The sequence below is a fragment of the Paramisgurnus dabryanus genome, chromosome 2 (assembly GCF_030506205.2).
Source record: "Paramisgurnus dabryanus chromosome 2, PD_genome_1.1, whole genome shotgun sequence".
In the NCBI taxonomy this organism is placed as follows: domain Eukaryota; kingdom Metazoa; phylum Chordata; class Actinopteri; order Cypriniformes; family Cobitidae; genus Paramisgurnus; species Paramisgurnus dabryanus.
Genome location: NC_133338.1, coordinates 42,343,502 through 42,360,071, shown reverse-complemented (window position 1 = coordinate 42,360,071; position 16,570 = coordinate 42,343,502). Strand labels below are relative to the sequence as shown.

Genomic DNA, 16,570 nt, shown 5'->3' with positions numbered 1-16,570 from the left:
AACAGAAACCAATGCCAATGAGAGAGAGAGGGGAGGGAGAGAGAGAGAGAGAGAGAGAGAGAGAGAAAGAGAGAGAGAGAGAGAGAGAGAGAGAGAGAGAGAACACATACAGAGGGGTTTTAGGTGGGGTCATATTCCCATGACTGCAGGAAATGAGAGTTTATTTCTATAGCAACTGCCCCTTCTAGCCCAACACGCCAAGACATCATGGGCTAATCCCCCAACAGATTTCATAAGAGACAGGACCAGAGAGGAAGATGATGAGAATAAATACAGAGCAAAAAATGTTCAGATTTAGGATAACAAATCCATTTGGGTTAATAGAAATTAAAATCAAAGAGAAACACTTTATACTGACTTTAGACTAAACCAAAACAACAACAATAACAGCGGCTTTAAAGATTACACATAATAACAATAAAATTACTATGACCAACAATTTTCAAGAAAGAAGCTTGGATTATCCAACAAGAAACTAGAAAATTAAAGCCAAACACAGAGATTCATAACTCATAATATGCTATTTGAATTCTTATATTTTACAGACCTTAAGTTAAACTCTTTATAAGACATTTATCTTCTCAAAAATAGCTGCCAAAAACCCTGATGACAATTCCTAAAGGGCGGCCAAGTAAACCATCATGCAGAATCTGTCAGATTTCTCCTATGGGAGGAAAATGTACTGTAAATATTCCCATCAAATTATGGTGGCTGCTTCCCTATGGGTTAGCTGGCTGTGGTCTACTCACAGATGTCCAGTTAAAAACTCCACTCTAAAGAACAGAGGTTGACCTTCCATCATTTAACCATGTGGTGCATTTTGTATGTGCTGGGAATACCACTTCCCACAAAACTAAATGGAAAGTTGTTTTCCATGGAGGAATATAATAAGACTATTACATGTTCGTGATAACTCATAGCACCAACACAGAATTGCAGAAGGGTCATTAAAGGAACACTGTACAAACAAACAGATCACATAATCCAAACAATGCAAAATGGATCTCACATACTTTAAATGATAACGTGCTTCTGTATAGCTCAGTGGTAAAGCACTGCATTAGGAGAGGAAAAGGTCATGGGTTCTAACCCAGGGAACACACATACTGATAAAAAAAAAGTTTTTTGCTACAAAGCGTCTGCCGAATGTATAAATGTAAATACTTTTGTTGGTATAGACCAAGATTTTGCAAGTTGTAAACAACACTGGTCCAGTAGCACTACATAAATGTTGGGCTAAAATACAACCAACAGATGTTAAACAACACACATCTTTAAGATATGTGTGAAATAAAGAAAACAGCTACAAACTGAAACATGAAGTGTTTCTGGACCAGTTTTGTTTACATCTTGCAAAATGATGAATTGGACAGTGAAAGTGTCAACAACAATGTACATCCTTATTTAGACGTGGCTTTCAATCCTTTATACAAATACAAGGACCCCAAACAATAGAATTCCCACTAAGCTAAATACTGCTTAACAGGTCATTACGGTTCATAAAAAAACAGTAGATTTCTTGGGCATTTGGAAGTCATTTCTTTGTGGTTTACTGTTTTCTACATAAAATCATCCTAAATAATAAAAGAACATTCTATAAAAATGTAACCTCTTTTATTTTTTAATGTAAAGGTACATTCACATTATAAGGCGACTAGCAGTAGCAGAGCGACGCAATCTCATTGATTTCAATGGAAGCTCGGTGGTAGTGATAGACCGATATATCGGCCGGCTGATATATCGGGCCGATATTTGCGAGTTTTATGTGTATCGGCATCGGCCGATATGTGGCCGCTGTGTTCGCCGATTTTTTCCGCCATTGTTTACAGACAGAGTGCTTGAAGCCGCAAGCGTGACTAGGTCATGTGACTAAAAACAACCAACCTTTCCATGACAACATCGAAAGCTTGGCCTAACAGCTGATCATAGCTGCACAAAGCGAGTTTTTATGTCTCATCTCTATATATATTTGTAGGAAGTGCTAGAAATCATTATCCTTTGCTGATAGTTCCTCGTCATTGTGGAGAGTGCAGCTCATGATTCCATAGCATCCTCACCTGTTTTTACTATTTGTTAAATTTTTTTTTTTTTAAGTTCAATAAATGTAACTTTTTTAAATTGAGTCTTTTTAACATTTGGCATCATCGTGTAATTTTTATGGCGTAAATTGAGTGAGCAAAAGCAGTATCGGCTCCAAATATCGGCTCAAGAAAATCGGCAGCCTATATCGGTCATCGGCTAAGGCTGATGAAACAAAAATCGGTATCGGCACAAAAAAATCCAAATCGGTCGATCCCTACTCGGGGGCGTCCGGCGACACGAGTGACAATGACTGTTGGCGGCTGGATGGGCATGTCCAATCGCGTGACAAAGTTAAGAAATGTTTTACTTTATGCAAATTATGAGGGACTTTCGGGAGTGACTACCAATGAGAACGAAGCAGTGGAGTTCACGTCCTACGTCTCTCGTTGGTTACTGGAGTGGACGTTACTCATTTGTTTATGACAACCAGATATAGAAACGCCTCTTTTGAAAGAGATGAGCGACACATGTACCTTCACATATCATATCAAAGATTAAAATTAAGATTAAAATTTAAGTGAAATCAATGACTAAAATCAAATCTAAAGACAAAACAGCTTTTTAACAGGTCTTTTCCTAAAAACAAAATGGTCTCAAATGTACCTCTAGGGATGCTGATCTTAAAGTCCAAGTCTCTTTTTTCCAAGTGGTAAAGGGCAACTTCCTGCAGCCGTGCTCTCTCCAGCTCCGAGAGACTTTGGATGGGAACTGGCTGAAGCCTCAAGCTCTGCCCCAGCATGGTGGTCCACGTATGTTCGCCCTATAAAAAAAGAGAGACAAACAGATAAAAAAACAGAACTGAAAACGGTACAGGAAAACACCAGGCACCGGAAACCATTGTTTTGTGCCACAGACTTTCTTGGTTGCAGCATGTCTTTAAAACACCCGTTTGTAATTTTTAAAGTGATGCTGATTTATGTGTGTTTGAACAACGTTGGAATTCTGCAGCCTGCTATGTTGAACCTCGTGAAAATGATATAGTGTAGTTAGATTGACCTTTTACAATCCTACCATCAACTGCTGTAAAGAGAGAAGCCCCATACCTTTTTTATGAGCAGTCTTCATGTGTTTACATATTTGCTATTGAAACAGGAAGTTTTGGGCGGATAACAAAGGTTGTTTTTAACAGCCAATGAACTGTAGTTTCAGCCATGAATCATGATTTGCTGATGCATTCTGAATCTAAAGAGCATCTGATTGGATAAAAATGTCTAGTGAACAATACGTCATTTTTTTTGTCTATTGTCCTTAAACACACAATGCGTTTCAATTGTAATAACATACAGTACTGTGCAAAAGTCTTAGGCCACCATCTCGTACACCTATATTAAATTAAATCCTAATTTCTAATCCTAATCAAATGACTTCAGGATTTATAAAAGCTCAAGATGTGTTTAATGCCAAGAGACGTCAAACTAAATAATGACTGATGTCTGAAGAAGACATTTAATTCTGAAAATAGTTTTGTTTTTTAGGTTTGTGTACATATTTCCTGTATTTTCTGTTTGTATCTTAATAAAAAGGGTGAAAAATAAATATGGATGGACATTAAAACTGTGCTAAAACAACAAAGCTGGTGGTGCTGTATCTGTTTAACATTAATTTAATTTTGTCTACTTTTAAGACTTCAGAGATACCAGAAATGGACTAAAATCCACCTTTAAGTTTTTATTTTATTAGATAATAGGGCTAGAGACTGTTGTTAAAACCTTTACACAGTCACCCTAATAATAATAACATGTCATTCACTAAAGAGGCCTTGTCTGGGTCAACCAACAACACAAAAAGCCTAAAGCATGAAAATACCTTAAAAACATCCTCTTTTTTTAATTGGATTCAAGGACAGCTACTTTTAGACTTGGCAGTAGTTCTGTATTGGGTAAACATAAAATATCTAGTGGACATTTCATGACCCAGTGCAATTCCTCTGACAGCACATATCCTGTCATGTGTGTTGTACGGTTCATGTGATGACAACGAAGACAAATACTAAACCAAAAATAATTACTGATGCTGCCAATTTATGATTGTACAAAACTACTGTTGCTTTCACTTATACAGTATTCTTGTAAATTTACCTCAGGAAACGTTTTTATACAAATACAACATATAAGATTACATGTCCAAGGAGTTCGTATGACCACAGAATGTTGAACAAAGTTGCCTGTACACTTTGATCAATTATTAAGTTAATAATTTCCTTAACAACAGGAAAGAGCATAAGTTCCTCCAGAACTTGTGTAAAAGTTTATTTTGGTGATAACGAGTAGTTAATATTGTAAATATGTATAAAAAGACAATAAGCCATTGCCTGTCTAAATAGTATATGTGGCAAATTTACTAAAGAAGGTTTACCACAATTTGTTTGGAATTTAAAGTGACTATTGTGTATAGGACACAAAATAAAAACTTCTGCCTCACCATCACTCAATATCTAAAGAATCCCTCCATTAAACATTTAGCATGCATATTTAGTTATAAAACCCACACTGTAAAAAAAACTTTGCTGCCTTAAAGTTTTTTGTTAAATCAACTCAGATTTACGAGTCATGTCAACAGAAATTAGTTGTTACAACTTATAAAATATAGTTGAGAAAAGTCAACTTAAATTTATAAGTTATAACAACTCACCTGTAGTTATAACAACTCATCTCTAGTCAAGATAAATAATAGTAAGTTGAAATGACTTGTAAATCCGAGTTGATTCAACAAAATTTTTTAAAGCAGCAAAGTATTTTTTTACAGTGCATCTCTCACTGGGGATCACCTCACAAAGGTGTCATTAAAAGTAGGAATGTGTTGCGGGTCACTTTCCAGTTTGGCCACACCAAATGTAGTGTTGAGAAAATGATCGATTTCAGAGGTCACAGGTTGTGCTCTGTTTATTCTGACAGTATTAGAGTTAAAAGGTGAGATTAAAACTTGATATGCATCAACCAGTGTTGATACCATGATCTCCATAGCATAGAGGAAACATCTAACTTCTCTCTGTGCAGTTACTATATGCAGCTACTTTAAAATATAATAACTTCTATATAATATAGTAATATAGAGAGAGATAAAACATTCTTCAGGGGAGAAGCTTAAGGGTGAAACAAAACAATCTCTCGCTAACACCTTCCCTCCCTCCTACACATCTTTGTCTATCTATATCCAGTACTTTTTCATCTTTTAACACAACAAAATGAAGGACAGGAGAAAAGGAAAGAGCCAAACACAAACAGATGTAGCAATACAACACATTTCAAGCCCCCTAAAGGCTAAACCATCATCATTCATCACACATATATTTAGAAAACAATGGCTTTTCTGAAGAACACTGGCCTTCAAAGCACCAAAGAATGAAACATCCTTTATGACGTCCACACCACAATATATTCTGGTCCCAAAACAATATTTTTTTAATATGTCCTGTAACAATTTAAATGAAACACGATGCACAAAACACATAAAGATCATCAATAATGTGCATCAGCTAAGAAACTCTGAGATTTTTCAATCCCTACTGAGAAAATTTCTCTTTATTTTTCACTCTCATGTTGTTATATAAGTTTATTTGTTTTGATGATACTATGGAAAAGAATCGAAATATCTTCCTTCAAGTTCATAAGAGCAAAGAAATTTATACAGAGGTTTGTAACAACATCAGAAATTTCATTTTTGGGTGAAGTATCCCTTTAACTACTGTAAACTTTAAAACTCAATGCAAATAAAAGACTCAAACAAGTATTCCTATATCTCTATTGCAATCCGTTCATATAGCACTGTGTTTCAATATGTGTTTTATAGGGGTGGAACGGTACACAGAAGTCACGGTTCGGTTCGTACCTCGGTTCAGACGTCACGGTTCTGTTTGATTTCGGTACAATGGAAGGCAAATGTTTTTTTAGTACTTAAGATAATCTTAAAAACATAGTGTCCTTATTGGTGTTATTGTGAGATGTCATTAATATGAACTGAAATGCATTTAACATACTATCTTGTATGACAAAAATGTATAAACTTGTACTCATCTTTCATACAAAGATGGGTTTCAAATGTATTACAAGTTACCTAAATACATTTTTAAATTACATTTTAGCACATTTATTTCATATTAATGTACTAAAGAACAAAAAAAATAAAGTAGGCTTGTAGGATGCATTAATAGGTGTATACGACTTCATGAGGCGCTGCAAGAAACGGCAAGTGGATGACGTCAGAGTAACGTGAAAGCGATTTGAAATCAGCCAGGGGGCAACAAAACATCAGGTGGACGAGTAAATCTGATCCAACTCACAACCGAGACAACAACAAATTCAATTGCAGACGAGTGTATGACAAGACCCAGAGCAAAATATCAGGTAGCCATTAATATAACTGCAAGAAGACATGTTCTTGAATATGAGAACAGTAAAGTAAACTTTTTTTTTGTGAAACTGCTTCACCGTCTTATTTTACTTTGAAGAGAGTCGCATCTGTACCCTCCAAAGCATTCAATCTTCTAGTCTATTCTGTTTTCTTTTCTTGTCTAAGTTCACTTCCTATACTTCTAAAGCCTAGACCATATTTGTCTGTCTCTTAATATTTAAAACCTGGCTCTACATGAGAACTTTGATATAAATACCTCTGTTTAGAAACACAATGATAGTTTCCAGATGCCCTCCTAAAACAATTCCCAAGTGTTTGTATTACACTTCTGCCAGTAACATTCTTTGTGTTCGTAGACACCAGACCATTTAAAAGCAGTGTGAGTATTACATGCACTTCTGTTGTTTATCCAGTTTCAGCTACAGCCGAAGAGCATTTACGTAAAAACTTTACAATGTAAAGTTAACGGCGCCAGACCCCAGGCTGACCTTTGATGGCGTTCTGAGCATTCAAAAAACGTTAGGTACACAAAACAGTTAAATAATACAGTATACATATATAATAACACAGAAAAAAACTTGCATTCTCATTGCAATTATATTTGGTCTCCATTTACATGAGTAATCTCAAGAGGATGTCAATGATACTCTTGGAACGGAAAGAAACTAAAATCATTTCGTGTGTAATATGGTCTGGTGCCCTAATCAGTGGTTGCTTTTGTGTCCCCACTGGGAGAATTAACTTTAAGACAACTAAATCCCAAGGAATTTTGGCGGTTGCGGACTGCAAACAACAGGAAAATCAAAACTGATAGGAAATGAGAATTAAACGCCCATTTCAGACTCAATGCTCTTGTAGTCGTGAAACAGAGATTTTAAGTAGAACCGTCTTCTACTTAAGATATTAATTTAATCAGTCAGTTTATAAAGACATAAAGTATGGTCGCTTTTAGTAAGTAAATACACACTATAATCTTTTCTACTGTTCTGGCCCTTGCATGCACACAAAGGCAATAAAAGAACCATGCATCTTTTCAATTGAAAAGAAACCAATTTTCAACAAGAATAAAATTCAGTTAATCACTTAGAAAATCATCATTCACGTAACAAAACATAACAAACCATGTACTGTACCAATTCAAACAAACATCTGCTTTAAAGTGACACCACAGACTTAAACTTCTTCAAACACTAAGAGTAATGATATTCCCCAAGCATATAATTAATCAACAAGTTTACCTATTCGTTTAATATATTATACACACATTCAATAGTCTCAGACTGTAAAATATATATCAGCTACAATAAACTTTTGTCATCAGGAACTATTTAAGAAATGCATCAGTGTACTCGCATACAGACATACACATGCACAGACAAACACACCCTTCACTCTACCTTGCAGGCTGGGAGACAGGTAGTATGTCACACAGAGACACACACTCAGTAAATATGGGCAATCTCCTCAGACACTTCACAATGTACAGCAGGTACAACCAATCCAAAACGTCAGACAGACAGACAGAAGCAGTGGAGGATAAAGAAGGAGGTCTGTTCTCTCCATCTGCCGTGTAAATCAGAGTGCAGCAACGGGGCTGCCAAGAGCAAACTTTACGTAAACACTCACAGAGCGACGTAAAGCAGAAGGGGCGGAGCCTGAAACTGACCAGAGATATCATTCAACACCTCATTCTTTTTGAAGCATTTTTAAACTCTTTTTTTTTAACTCATAAATCTTTTCCTCACAGCAGGGTTTCATGTTCTACCTGCATGTGTCGTAAATCAAAGCATATTTGTTTTTATGAAATCGTATTACAGGCACACTCACATACATACTTGCATATAAATTGTGCTTATGGATCTGCTTAAAAAAATTCAATATTAGTAATTGATTCGGTCACTACCCAATTTCCCAATTTAATCCCACATGCTTACTCAAACGCGCGCGCACTAGCTACATTTACCGCTGCTGTTTGCGATGGGCACATGAAACCAAAACTGGTTGACCTTTCAACTAGAGCTGACCTGAAAGATCAATAGGCTTTACCTAAAGGCAAAATACCATTTACTCATGCGTGTGTGCGTGCGCGCTCTAACCTGCAAAATCAATTTACTGGATTCAAGGCTTTTATGCAACTATTTTTCCTTGCACTGAATAAGATGCTTTTTGAACATTCATAAATCAAGCATTCTCATGAATCATAATTCATATGATGACAATTTATAATTATAAAGCGTATGATTGACAGATAATAGCATAAATCAGCAAACAGTTTCGGCACAAATGGAGTCCATGCCACATGCTGTCAATAAAGAAAATGAAAAAAAAAATACTTAAAATTAATTCTCAAATTCATATACATTAAGATTTCACATCAAATTGTTATGATAATACATTTTAAATACAATTTTCAAATATCCATTATTTTTTTTTTTTGCTTAAATAATTTTTTTGCTCAACGCGTGACAACCCTGCGCATGATCCCATAGTGTGCTGCTTTTAAACAGACTGACAAATGGTATTGAGCGCACTGTACTGTTTGTAGCTGCCAACACACAATACCAAAAGTATAAACATTTACAGTACACACAAAACACTCATAAACATTCTAGAAATGTAGGGCCAACATAGTTAATTCAGTACTCACAGAGTCATGTCTGGTAGGGCTATCTTTGTTTTGTTGTTGCACAAGGTAAAGAGGAAGCCATAGACATATGTAAACTTTAAATAACCATAGCACCACCTATAGGAGAGCTTATAAATGTGCAGCGCAGTATAATATGTATGGAATGTAGTGTGAGGCTGTGTGTGTGCGGTGTCATGGATTTGAAATTAATTTACCATCTGGAGGACTTGGATGAGTTTGAACTCTCTGGGGATTTTTCCGTCTCCATCAATGACAAAAATGCAGTCCAGATGTCTTCATCACTTATACCACCCCGCACAATCATACTGTTTTTACAAACACGAGGCCTGCCAAAAGACCCTTCATCACCTAGAAGGGTGCTACAAAATCTTTCTGACTGATTTAAGGAGGACTTTGTAAGATATATAAAACATTTATCTTTAGTGACGTGCTTTAATTTCCAAAAAATAACAGCTACATTTCTAATATGTGTTTATAAATGAAATTGAAAATAAATCATTGGCAGAAACATTTGCGGAACCCCATGAAAAACAGATGATTCTCCATTGAAAAAATAAATATTCTCCACTGTCCGTGCGGTTTTCCATACACGTGTCAATGTTCATTTTTTGGCCATGAAAAAATGGTTACTCAGTTTCATGTGTTTGACCTCTGACCCTGACATCAAGGTTGCCCGTCCTGTTTTTGCCTAGAGGTGTTGTTAGGTGAATATACAGGATCATATGACCCTGATGCAGGATGAATGGGAACAGGAACTAAGGCCCGATCTCTTACACAGTGGATGGGACTAAAATCCAGCGTGTGCAGGTTTGGTGGGGAAGGTCAGATAACTCAGGAAGAGTGACTCAGATCTATACTAAATATATATATGGTCAATCTCATGATGTCTTTATGGAAAATCTGACATTGAGTTTTTACACTCAGTAATTTATGGGTCAATATTGGACCACTTGTCAGGGTTATGTACTGCGCTGCCCACTACAGGATGTATCTGGCATGTCCTAAAATATATAAACCATCAATAATAAAAATCTCATCTACACAGCACTCTAAGTAACTAGCATTAAAATAAACTATATAAAAAATGGATAAACAGCAAAGAAGAAAAAATCAGCAATTTTTGCTCAGACTATTTTTGCCTGTATAGGTCTGTCTGAGACATGTTGTTGCTGAATATTTCATATAAAAAAGTATTAATCCAATGCACTGTGCAAATAGGCATATGTAAAAATAGTACACAGTCATTTTCAACACAATAAAAAAACTGTTACTTATGAATCATAAAATTCACCTGTCTTCCAGTTTTGCTAACATCTACAGAGTCACAGCTCTGTCTAGACATGCTGTGGGGTATAAGGTAACAATGACTAATGCTCACACTCCAGCACATAGAGAGGTAATGATCCATAATCATAAAGCTCTGGTTACTGCTGGCATGTGTTTGTGCTCTCTTGCAATGAAAAGCTGCATTTTAGCGAACAATGGGTGGAGAGAAAGAAGTGAATTTTTAAATATTTAGAGTAAGGGTCAGGTCCCACAAATACCAACTATGTGGGTTGTTCTCTTATTAAAAGACAAGTATGCTTTTAAAAAGTCATTCATAAATACTAATACAAGTTAAGTTTTTTGCTTGTGTGTCTGTGTAACAGACACAGAAAGACAAAACAAAGCTAACTGAAAAAAACATCAAAAACAAACATATTTGAATATGAACCCTAGGACACCTAGGCTTGGACCATAATGTGCCACATAACTGTAAAGTTACAACTCAACTGGTTTCAGCATGGTACCAACAATGCTAAGGCCACAGGACCATATGCCCTAATAAATAATTGAATACAGTAAGTTGCTTTGGATAAAACTGTGTCTGCTTAATACAGAACTGCAATGCAAAAAAATTATCTTCATATTCATATTGTGTGTGTGCTGGCCAACCTATACAAATTACTGTGGTTTTATCCATCAGAAGGACGGCTTGTATAACATGGGTTAGGACTAATCTTTATTTTCTTTCATCTGTTTAATCTTTTCATCCTTTACTATTTTATTGTAACATCAATCTGGTTCTCCAGATATCCCTAGAGGTCATGCAAAGGAAATGCCATGCTTCTCTAAACAGGACATTCTCCACCCATCAGCACAGCTCTCCTCTGTTCCGCTCCATTATGCCGAAGAAATCATCACCGACCATCATTGATAGGTATTCACAATGAAAAACACCCTGTAGTGATGGAGTGTAGTTGTGTCAGACTCTATTACGCAAGGTTCAAAATCTGACACAGGTGGTCCTTTTTACTACCACCCTCGAGCTGGGCAGATGATGTTGGCTTATGCCAGTTTTGTTTTGTATTAAAACACCTGCTGAGTAACAAGCAAATGTAACCAAATCTGTTCATCGTGCACGACACTGTCAGAAAAAAAAGTACTTTTAAAAAGTACACCTTAAAGGGATAGTTCACCCAAAAATAAAAATTCTGTCATCACCGTTCGTGGACCCCATTCACTTATATAGTAGGAAAAAATAATACTATGGAAGTGAAAGGGGTCAACAAATGGTTTGGTTACAAACATTTTTCAAAATATCTTCCTTTGTGTTAATCAAACATTTATACAGGTTTGTAACAACGTGAAAGTGAGTAAATGATGACAGAATTTTCATTTTTAGGTGCACCTTATTTCATATTAGTACCTTAAATTGTACTGTACCTGTACCTAATGGTATATATATCAGTAGGACCTTTATAAAATTACCCAGTGACAGCTTGAGACCATTTTTTGACAATTTTGATCAAGTTATTGACCCTTATGAGTAACTCTTACACCGAAAACATACAGTGCCACTGAGAATCAATCGTGCCATAAAGGCCACACATTTGGGTCACTGTCATGCTAGACATTATGAGATTATTGCTGAAGGCACCAAACACATTATAGTCTGTAACTACTCTCTGCTTTTTATTGATCGGTCCATCGATCAGCTGTAGTGATTTACATGTCTAGCTTTTTCTACCAGGTTTCAGTTATGTAATATTGATAGATAGATATATCTCCATTGAATACATTCCAGTTATACACAAATTTACCTCTTGACCCTCTGTCTGACATTCTGGCTTTATTTGCATTCCATTGTTGTCTTAGTTACTCAATTCACATTCATACATCACATACAATTTTACCCTTTTTGCTTGCAGAGGTTTGAAACAGACTGGTGACACAGTGTCACTATTTCTGAAATAAATATATAGCTTGAATTGCTTTAAGCTTTATTATATGGTTATAAATGCCGACTATAAAACACTTCTAAAACCTACTTTGCAGGTCTTTTTAATCTGAAATGTAACATGAGCTTGTGTACGGTCTAAATAGCTGGGAACATATGTCGCTTTAAACTCTCGTTGACATTTTTTTACTTGTGTGATGAACTCGGATGTCTTAAGCTTTTAATTCCAAACCCAGGAGAAGATTTAAGCTGATTCTCTAATGAAGTCAAGATTTGAGATTATTAACATTCCAGCCTTTCATTGTGGGAGAAACATACAGATCCTTTAGATAATGCGGATGCATTCATTCCAATTAAAATCGTATTTTAGTAATGTCCTTCATCATCTAGTATACATCATTCAGAATGATTGCAGGCATATAGCTTTCAATGGGCTTGACTCTAAAATCTACCAGGATGAAGGGAGTAAAAAGGGAAGTTTACGGAATGTCAAACCTCCTTTGTCCTTCCCTGTTCATCCATCTTATGATAAAAACCTTTCAAATGGAAATGTTTGGGTCATGTGTAAGCTCATTGAAGGAAGCTGGTGATAAGCTTTGATGTAGCACGACTGAAGATAACCTAGCACTAAAACAAAGGGTGAAATGTTATACCACCCATGGCAGAACAATACATCTCTCCTACAGTTTATATACGCCTATGTCTAAATATGGGGCAATTTCACTATAAAAAGTTGTGTAACTTTTACACACAGCATCTCAATGCAAAAACTCACGGTAACACTTTATTTCGATAGTCCACTTTAGACGTTTTACTAATTATAAGTAACTTTGCAACTACTTATCAACTACCAATCTTTAGAGAATTAGTAGATTGTCTGCTTAATATCTACTAACACTTTATTGTGATGATATCTCAACAGACTTTCTACTGACTATAAGTATCTTTGCAGGTGCATGTCAACTTATTCCACTAACCCAAACCTCTTCCCTAACCCCAACCATTAGAGTCTACTAATACTCTAATGACAGTTAGTTGACGTATAGTTGCAAATTATTGAAAGTTAGTTGACATGTAGTTGCAAAGTTGTTTATAGTTAGTAGAATGTCTAAAGTGGACTATCAAAATAAAGTGTAACCAAACTCACATCTATTATTCATATCAACCTAGTCTACTTTATGTGCTACAGTAAATGTGTCTTATACAAAACTGTGGTTTGTGGTGAAAAACAGTCCAGATAACAGAACATGCAATTATGACAGTTTTGGGGGCTGTTTTTACAGTTACCTGATTTGCATACTTACACATTTTGGTACTAAAACAACACAGATAGCATCTGAAAATCCAACAGGTTGCGCAATTCATAGTGAACTCTTTATTAAACTCCCTCTTAAAGACAGTTTATATATTAATCTTATATATTAATAATGATATATTATTAATTATATAAAAAAGTAAGTTAGTCGGTTGCTCTAAAATGTGTTAATGAGTTAATTAAACTTAAAAATATTAGTTGACGCAACAATTTTTACAAAACTTTTTTGAGTTAACTTACATTTTTATTGAATTAACTCAAATTTTCAAAGAATTTTTAAAAGTTTTAAAGAACTTTTTTTTTAAATCAACAAATATTTTAAAGTGTATGTATATCCATATTACATATACATCCATTTTTATTTTTATTAAGATACAAATGGAAAATTAAAAGCAAAAACAAATTTTCAGAACTAAATGTCTTCTTCAGGCATCAGTCAGTAGGCTATTTACCTCTCATAAAAAAAAGTATTTACCTCTCATTGCACTAAACACATCTTGAGCTTTTTTGAATAAATAATTATATGTGATCACTATACCAGTGTAAAAATATAACAAATCTAATGGTGACATGGTGGCCAAGACTTTTGCACAGTAAGTACTGTATATATATATGTAAAAAACTGAGAGTTTCTGTGGCTGTTGGACACTATTTTGTTTTCATTGGTTCAACAGTAAATCAAGACACACTGAGACAATCTAATTCTCATCTGTCTGGCTCCAATCTTTCTAACACTCAAATAAGGTTTTTTTATGCGCAGATCTCAAAGAGTTTGACATCAAACTTTTCCACCATTACCTTGCACCACTTTTTAGTACTTTTGGCTCCATGTATGTTTTAATTACATGAGACAAGCGATCAGAAGCAAACAATTTTTCCAACTCTAATGTGCCGCTCATATTATACATGGACAGTCTGCATAGATCTGTTTACACTGACTAATGCTACAAGAATGTGCTGTGCAGAAAATCAACAGCTAATCAATATTCAAAGGATCTTAATTATGTTAAACAATGCACTGCTAATAAAAACTCTGGCTTTTTGCAATATACTATAATAATGTAAATATCTACACACACAAATTCTATGGAATGATGCAGCACAAAATAGCACAGATGTCTGCTGCAGTAATGCTGGTTTTGCACCTGTCAGTGTTTCTGCTAATGAACGCTGATAGCTCAGTATTTTGTTGACGGCAGAAATGAAATCGAAGGCAACCCCCATCCACTCGAACTCCCACCCTCATAACATATGGTCTTCATTATATTGCACATTGTCCAAGACGTTGGGCAATAATAGTACAATTTCCATCGAATCTCCATCGCACATTGTTTTGGAGAAAAATAGCAGTATTTTTGTCCTTAAAATAACCCAGGAAAGCAACAAAATGATTTGTGTTGGTGAGAAGAAATAACTCAACTTGTTATCTAACAGAAATTTTTCATCCAAAGAGAGTAAGACAGTCTAGACTAGGACATCTATACCCAGGGTTTAGTCTGTGATTTTTGCATTAACAGCCAAACTGGAGTGCACACTATAAACTATCACTAACATGATACCACTTGTTTAAGAATTTGCTACAAGCAATTATGGAGAATTTAGTTTTAAGTTTCTTTATAAGCTCTTCAGTTTGATCTTATGATGAACATGATTTAGACATTTTCTTTACATCAGTTGCAACTGATGGATCAAAGTTCACTTATGTACGCAGCGTGTTCACCAATACTACGGCACCTAAAGGGTTCATATTAGTAATGACTTAAACTGATACCCATACTTTTAAAACAAATACCATTCTATAAAAGGAAAAGGTCTAAGCAGTTTACTCTTAAAAATTAAGTTATTTTTTGAACTGTAGGTTCCATAAAGAACCTTAAATGTCTACAAAAGGTTTCTGTTGTACTAAAGGCTCTTTGTAGTGGAAAAGGTTTAACTGACTATATATAAAGGTAAGAAGAAATAGTTCAAAGACCTTTTTTTCTGGGGAACAAAAATGGTTCTTCTGTGGCATCACTGTGAAGAACCCTTATAGAACCTTCATTTATAGGAGTGTATGGCATAAGATTATAAAACACCTGTGGTGCCACATGAGTCATATAGTAAGATAAAGTACATTTAGTATGCTCTTTAAACTTTTTACTGCATTGCATTTTCAACAAAGATTCATAGATTACACCCTGCATTGAATCTTTCCATTTTCATTTCATTTTTATGTTTCTATTAGTGCAACAAAACATTGACTTTCTAAAAGGTTAACCGCAAAATCCAAAAACAACTTTAGTTTATTATTTCACTCACCACGTAGTAGAACTGCATGTCCTGGCGAACAGGGTCCTCAGGCTGCATGACTCTAGATGAGTGTTTATCCGATCCCATGTAGAACAAAACCATAACACTTTTTATGAGACAATCAGATCAGGTGCAAAAACAAAAAATGCACAAACTCTTCATCGGTTAAACTCTTCTTGATAGAGACAGTCAGTCAGTCAGTCCATCTGCGGATCACTCCTGTTTAAAGAGGCACTGTGTCAGGGCTTCCTCTGTGTCTGTGTATCTGAGAAGTGATAGGAGCTCTTCCTGTTAAAGGGTGCTTTTTAAGTGTGTGTCTGTGTGCAGTCCAGCTGATAAAATGTGAGTCGCTGCACGCAGCACAGCACAGCCTCTGCTGTCAACAGCAGGAAACGTGCCAATGGCAGTTTAGAGTTTGACAAGCTCACAGCCTTCTTTTTGAGGCAGCCCCAGGAAGCTTTGGGAAAGCATTAGTGTGGGCTGTGCTGGTGGCTGGGATCAACTCGGAATTATCCTCCCATTCCCACCTTCTTAACTGCGCATGTCTTTAAATAGTCTGAAGGTTGAGCAGAAGCTGTCGCGGCATGTCTGATTAGACTTTATCTCAATAATAATTGCAGTAAGATAAGTAAACTTTGCTCTTTGACGTTTATGGTCTGACTGAAAT

General features: G+C 35.6%; 1 protein-coding gene across 6 annotated transcripts in view; it reads right to left on the bottom strand.

Moving 5' to 3' along the window:
- Positions 1 to 16,348, bottom strand: part of arhgap36 (Rho GTPase activating protein 36) — a 36,194-nt gene extending 19,846 nt beyond the window's left edge. For 2 of the 6 annotated variants that reach the window (XM_065289074.2, XM_065289073.2), the window contains exons 1-2: positions 15,913 to 16,348; positions 2,686 to 2,842 (exon numbers count right to left, since the gene is read on the bottom strand). In XM_065289074.2, coding sequence (XP_065145146.1) covers positions 2,686 to 2,842; positions 15,913 to 16,005 — 250 coding nt within the window. In that variant the 5' untranslated portion in view covers positions 16,006 to 16,348. Of the gene's footprint in view, positions 1 to 2,685; positions 2,843 to 3,125; positions 3,150 to 7,829; positions 8,008 to 9,079; positions 9,135 to 15,912 lie in introns of those variants that run through there. The other 4 variants (XM_065289072.2, XM_065289076.2, XM_065289075.2 and 1 more) reach the window with 4 other exon arrangements.
- Positions 16,349 to 16,570: the final 222 nt, after the last annotated feature.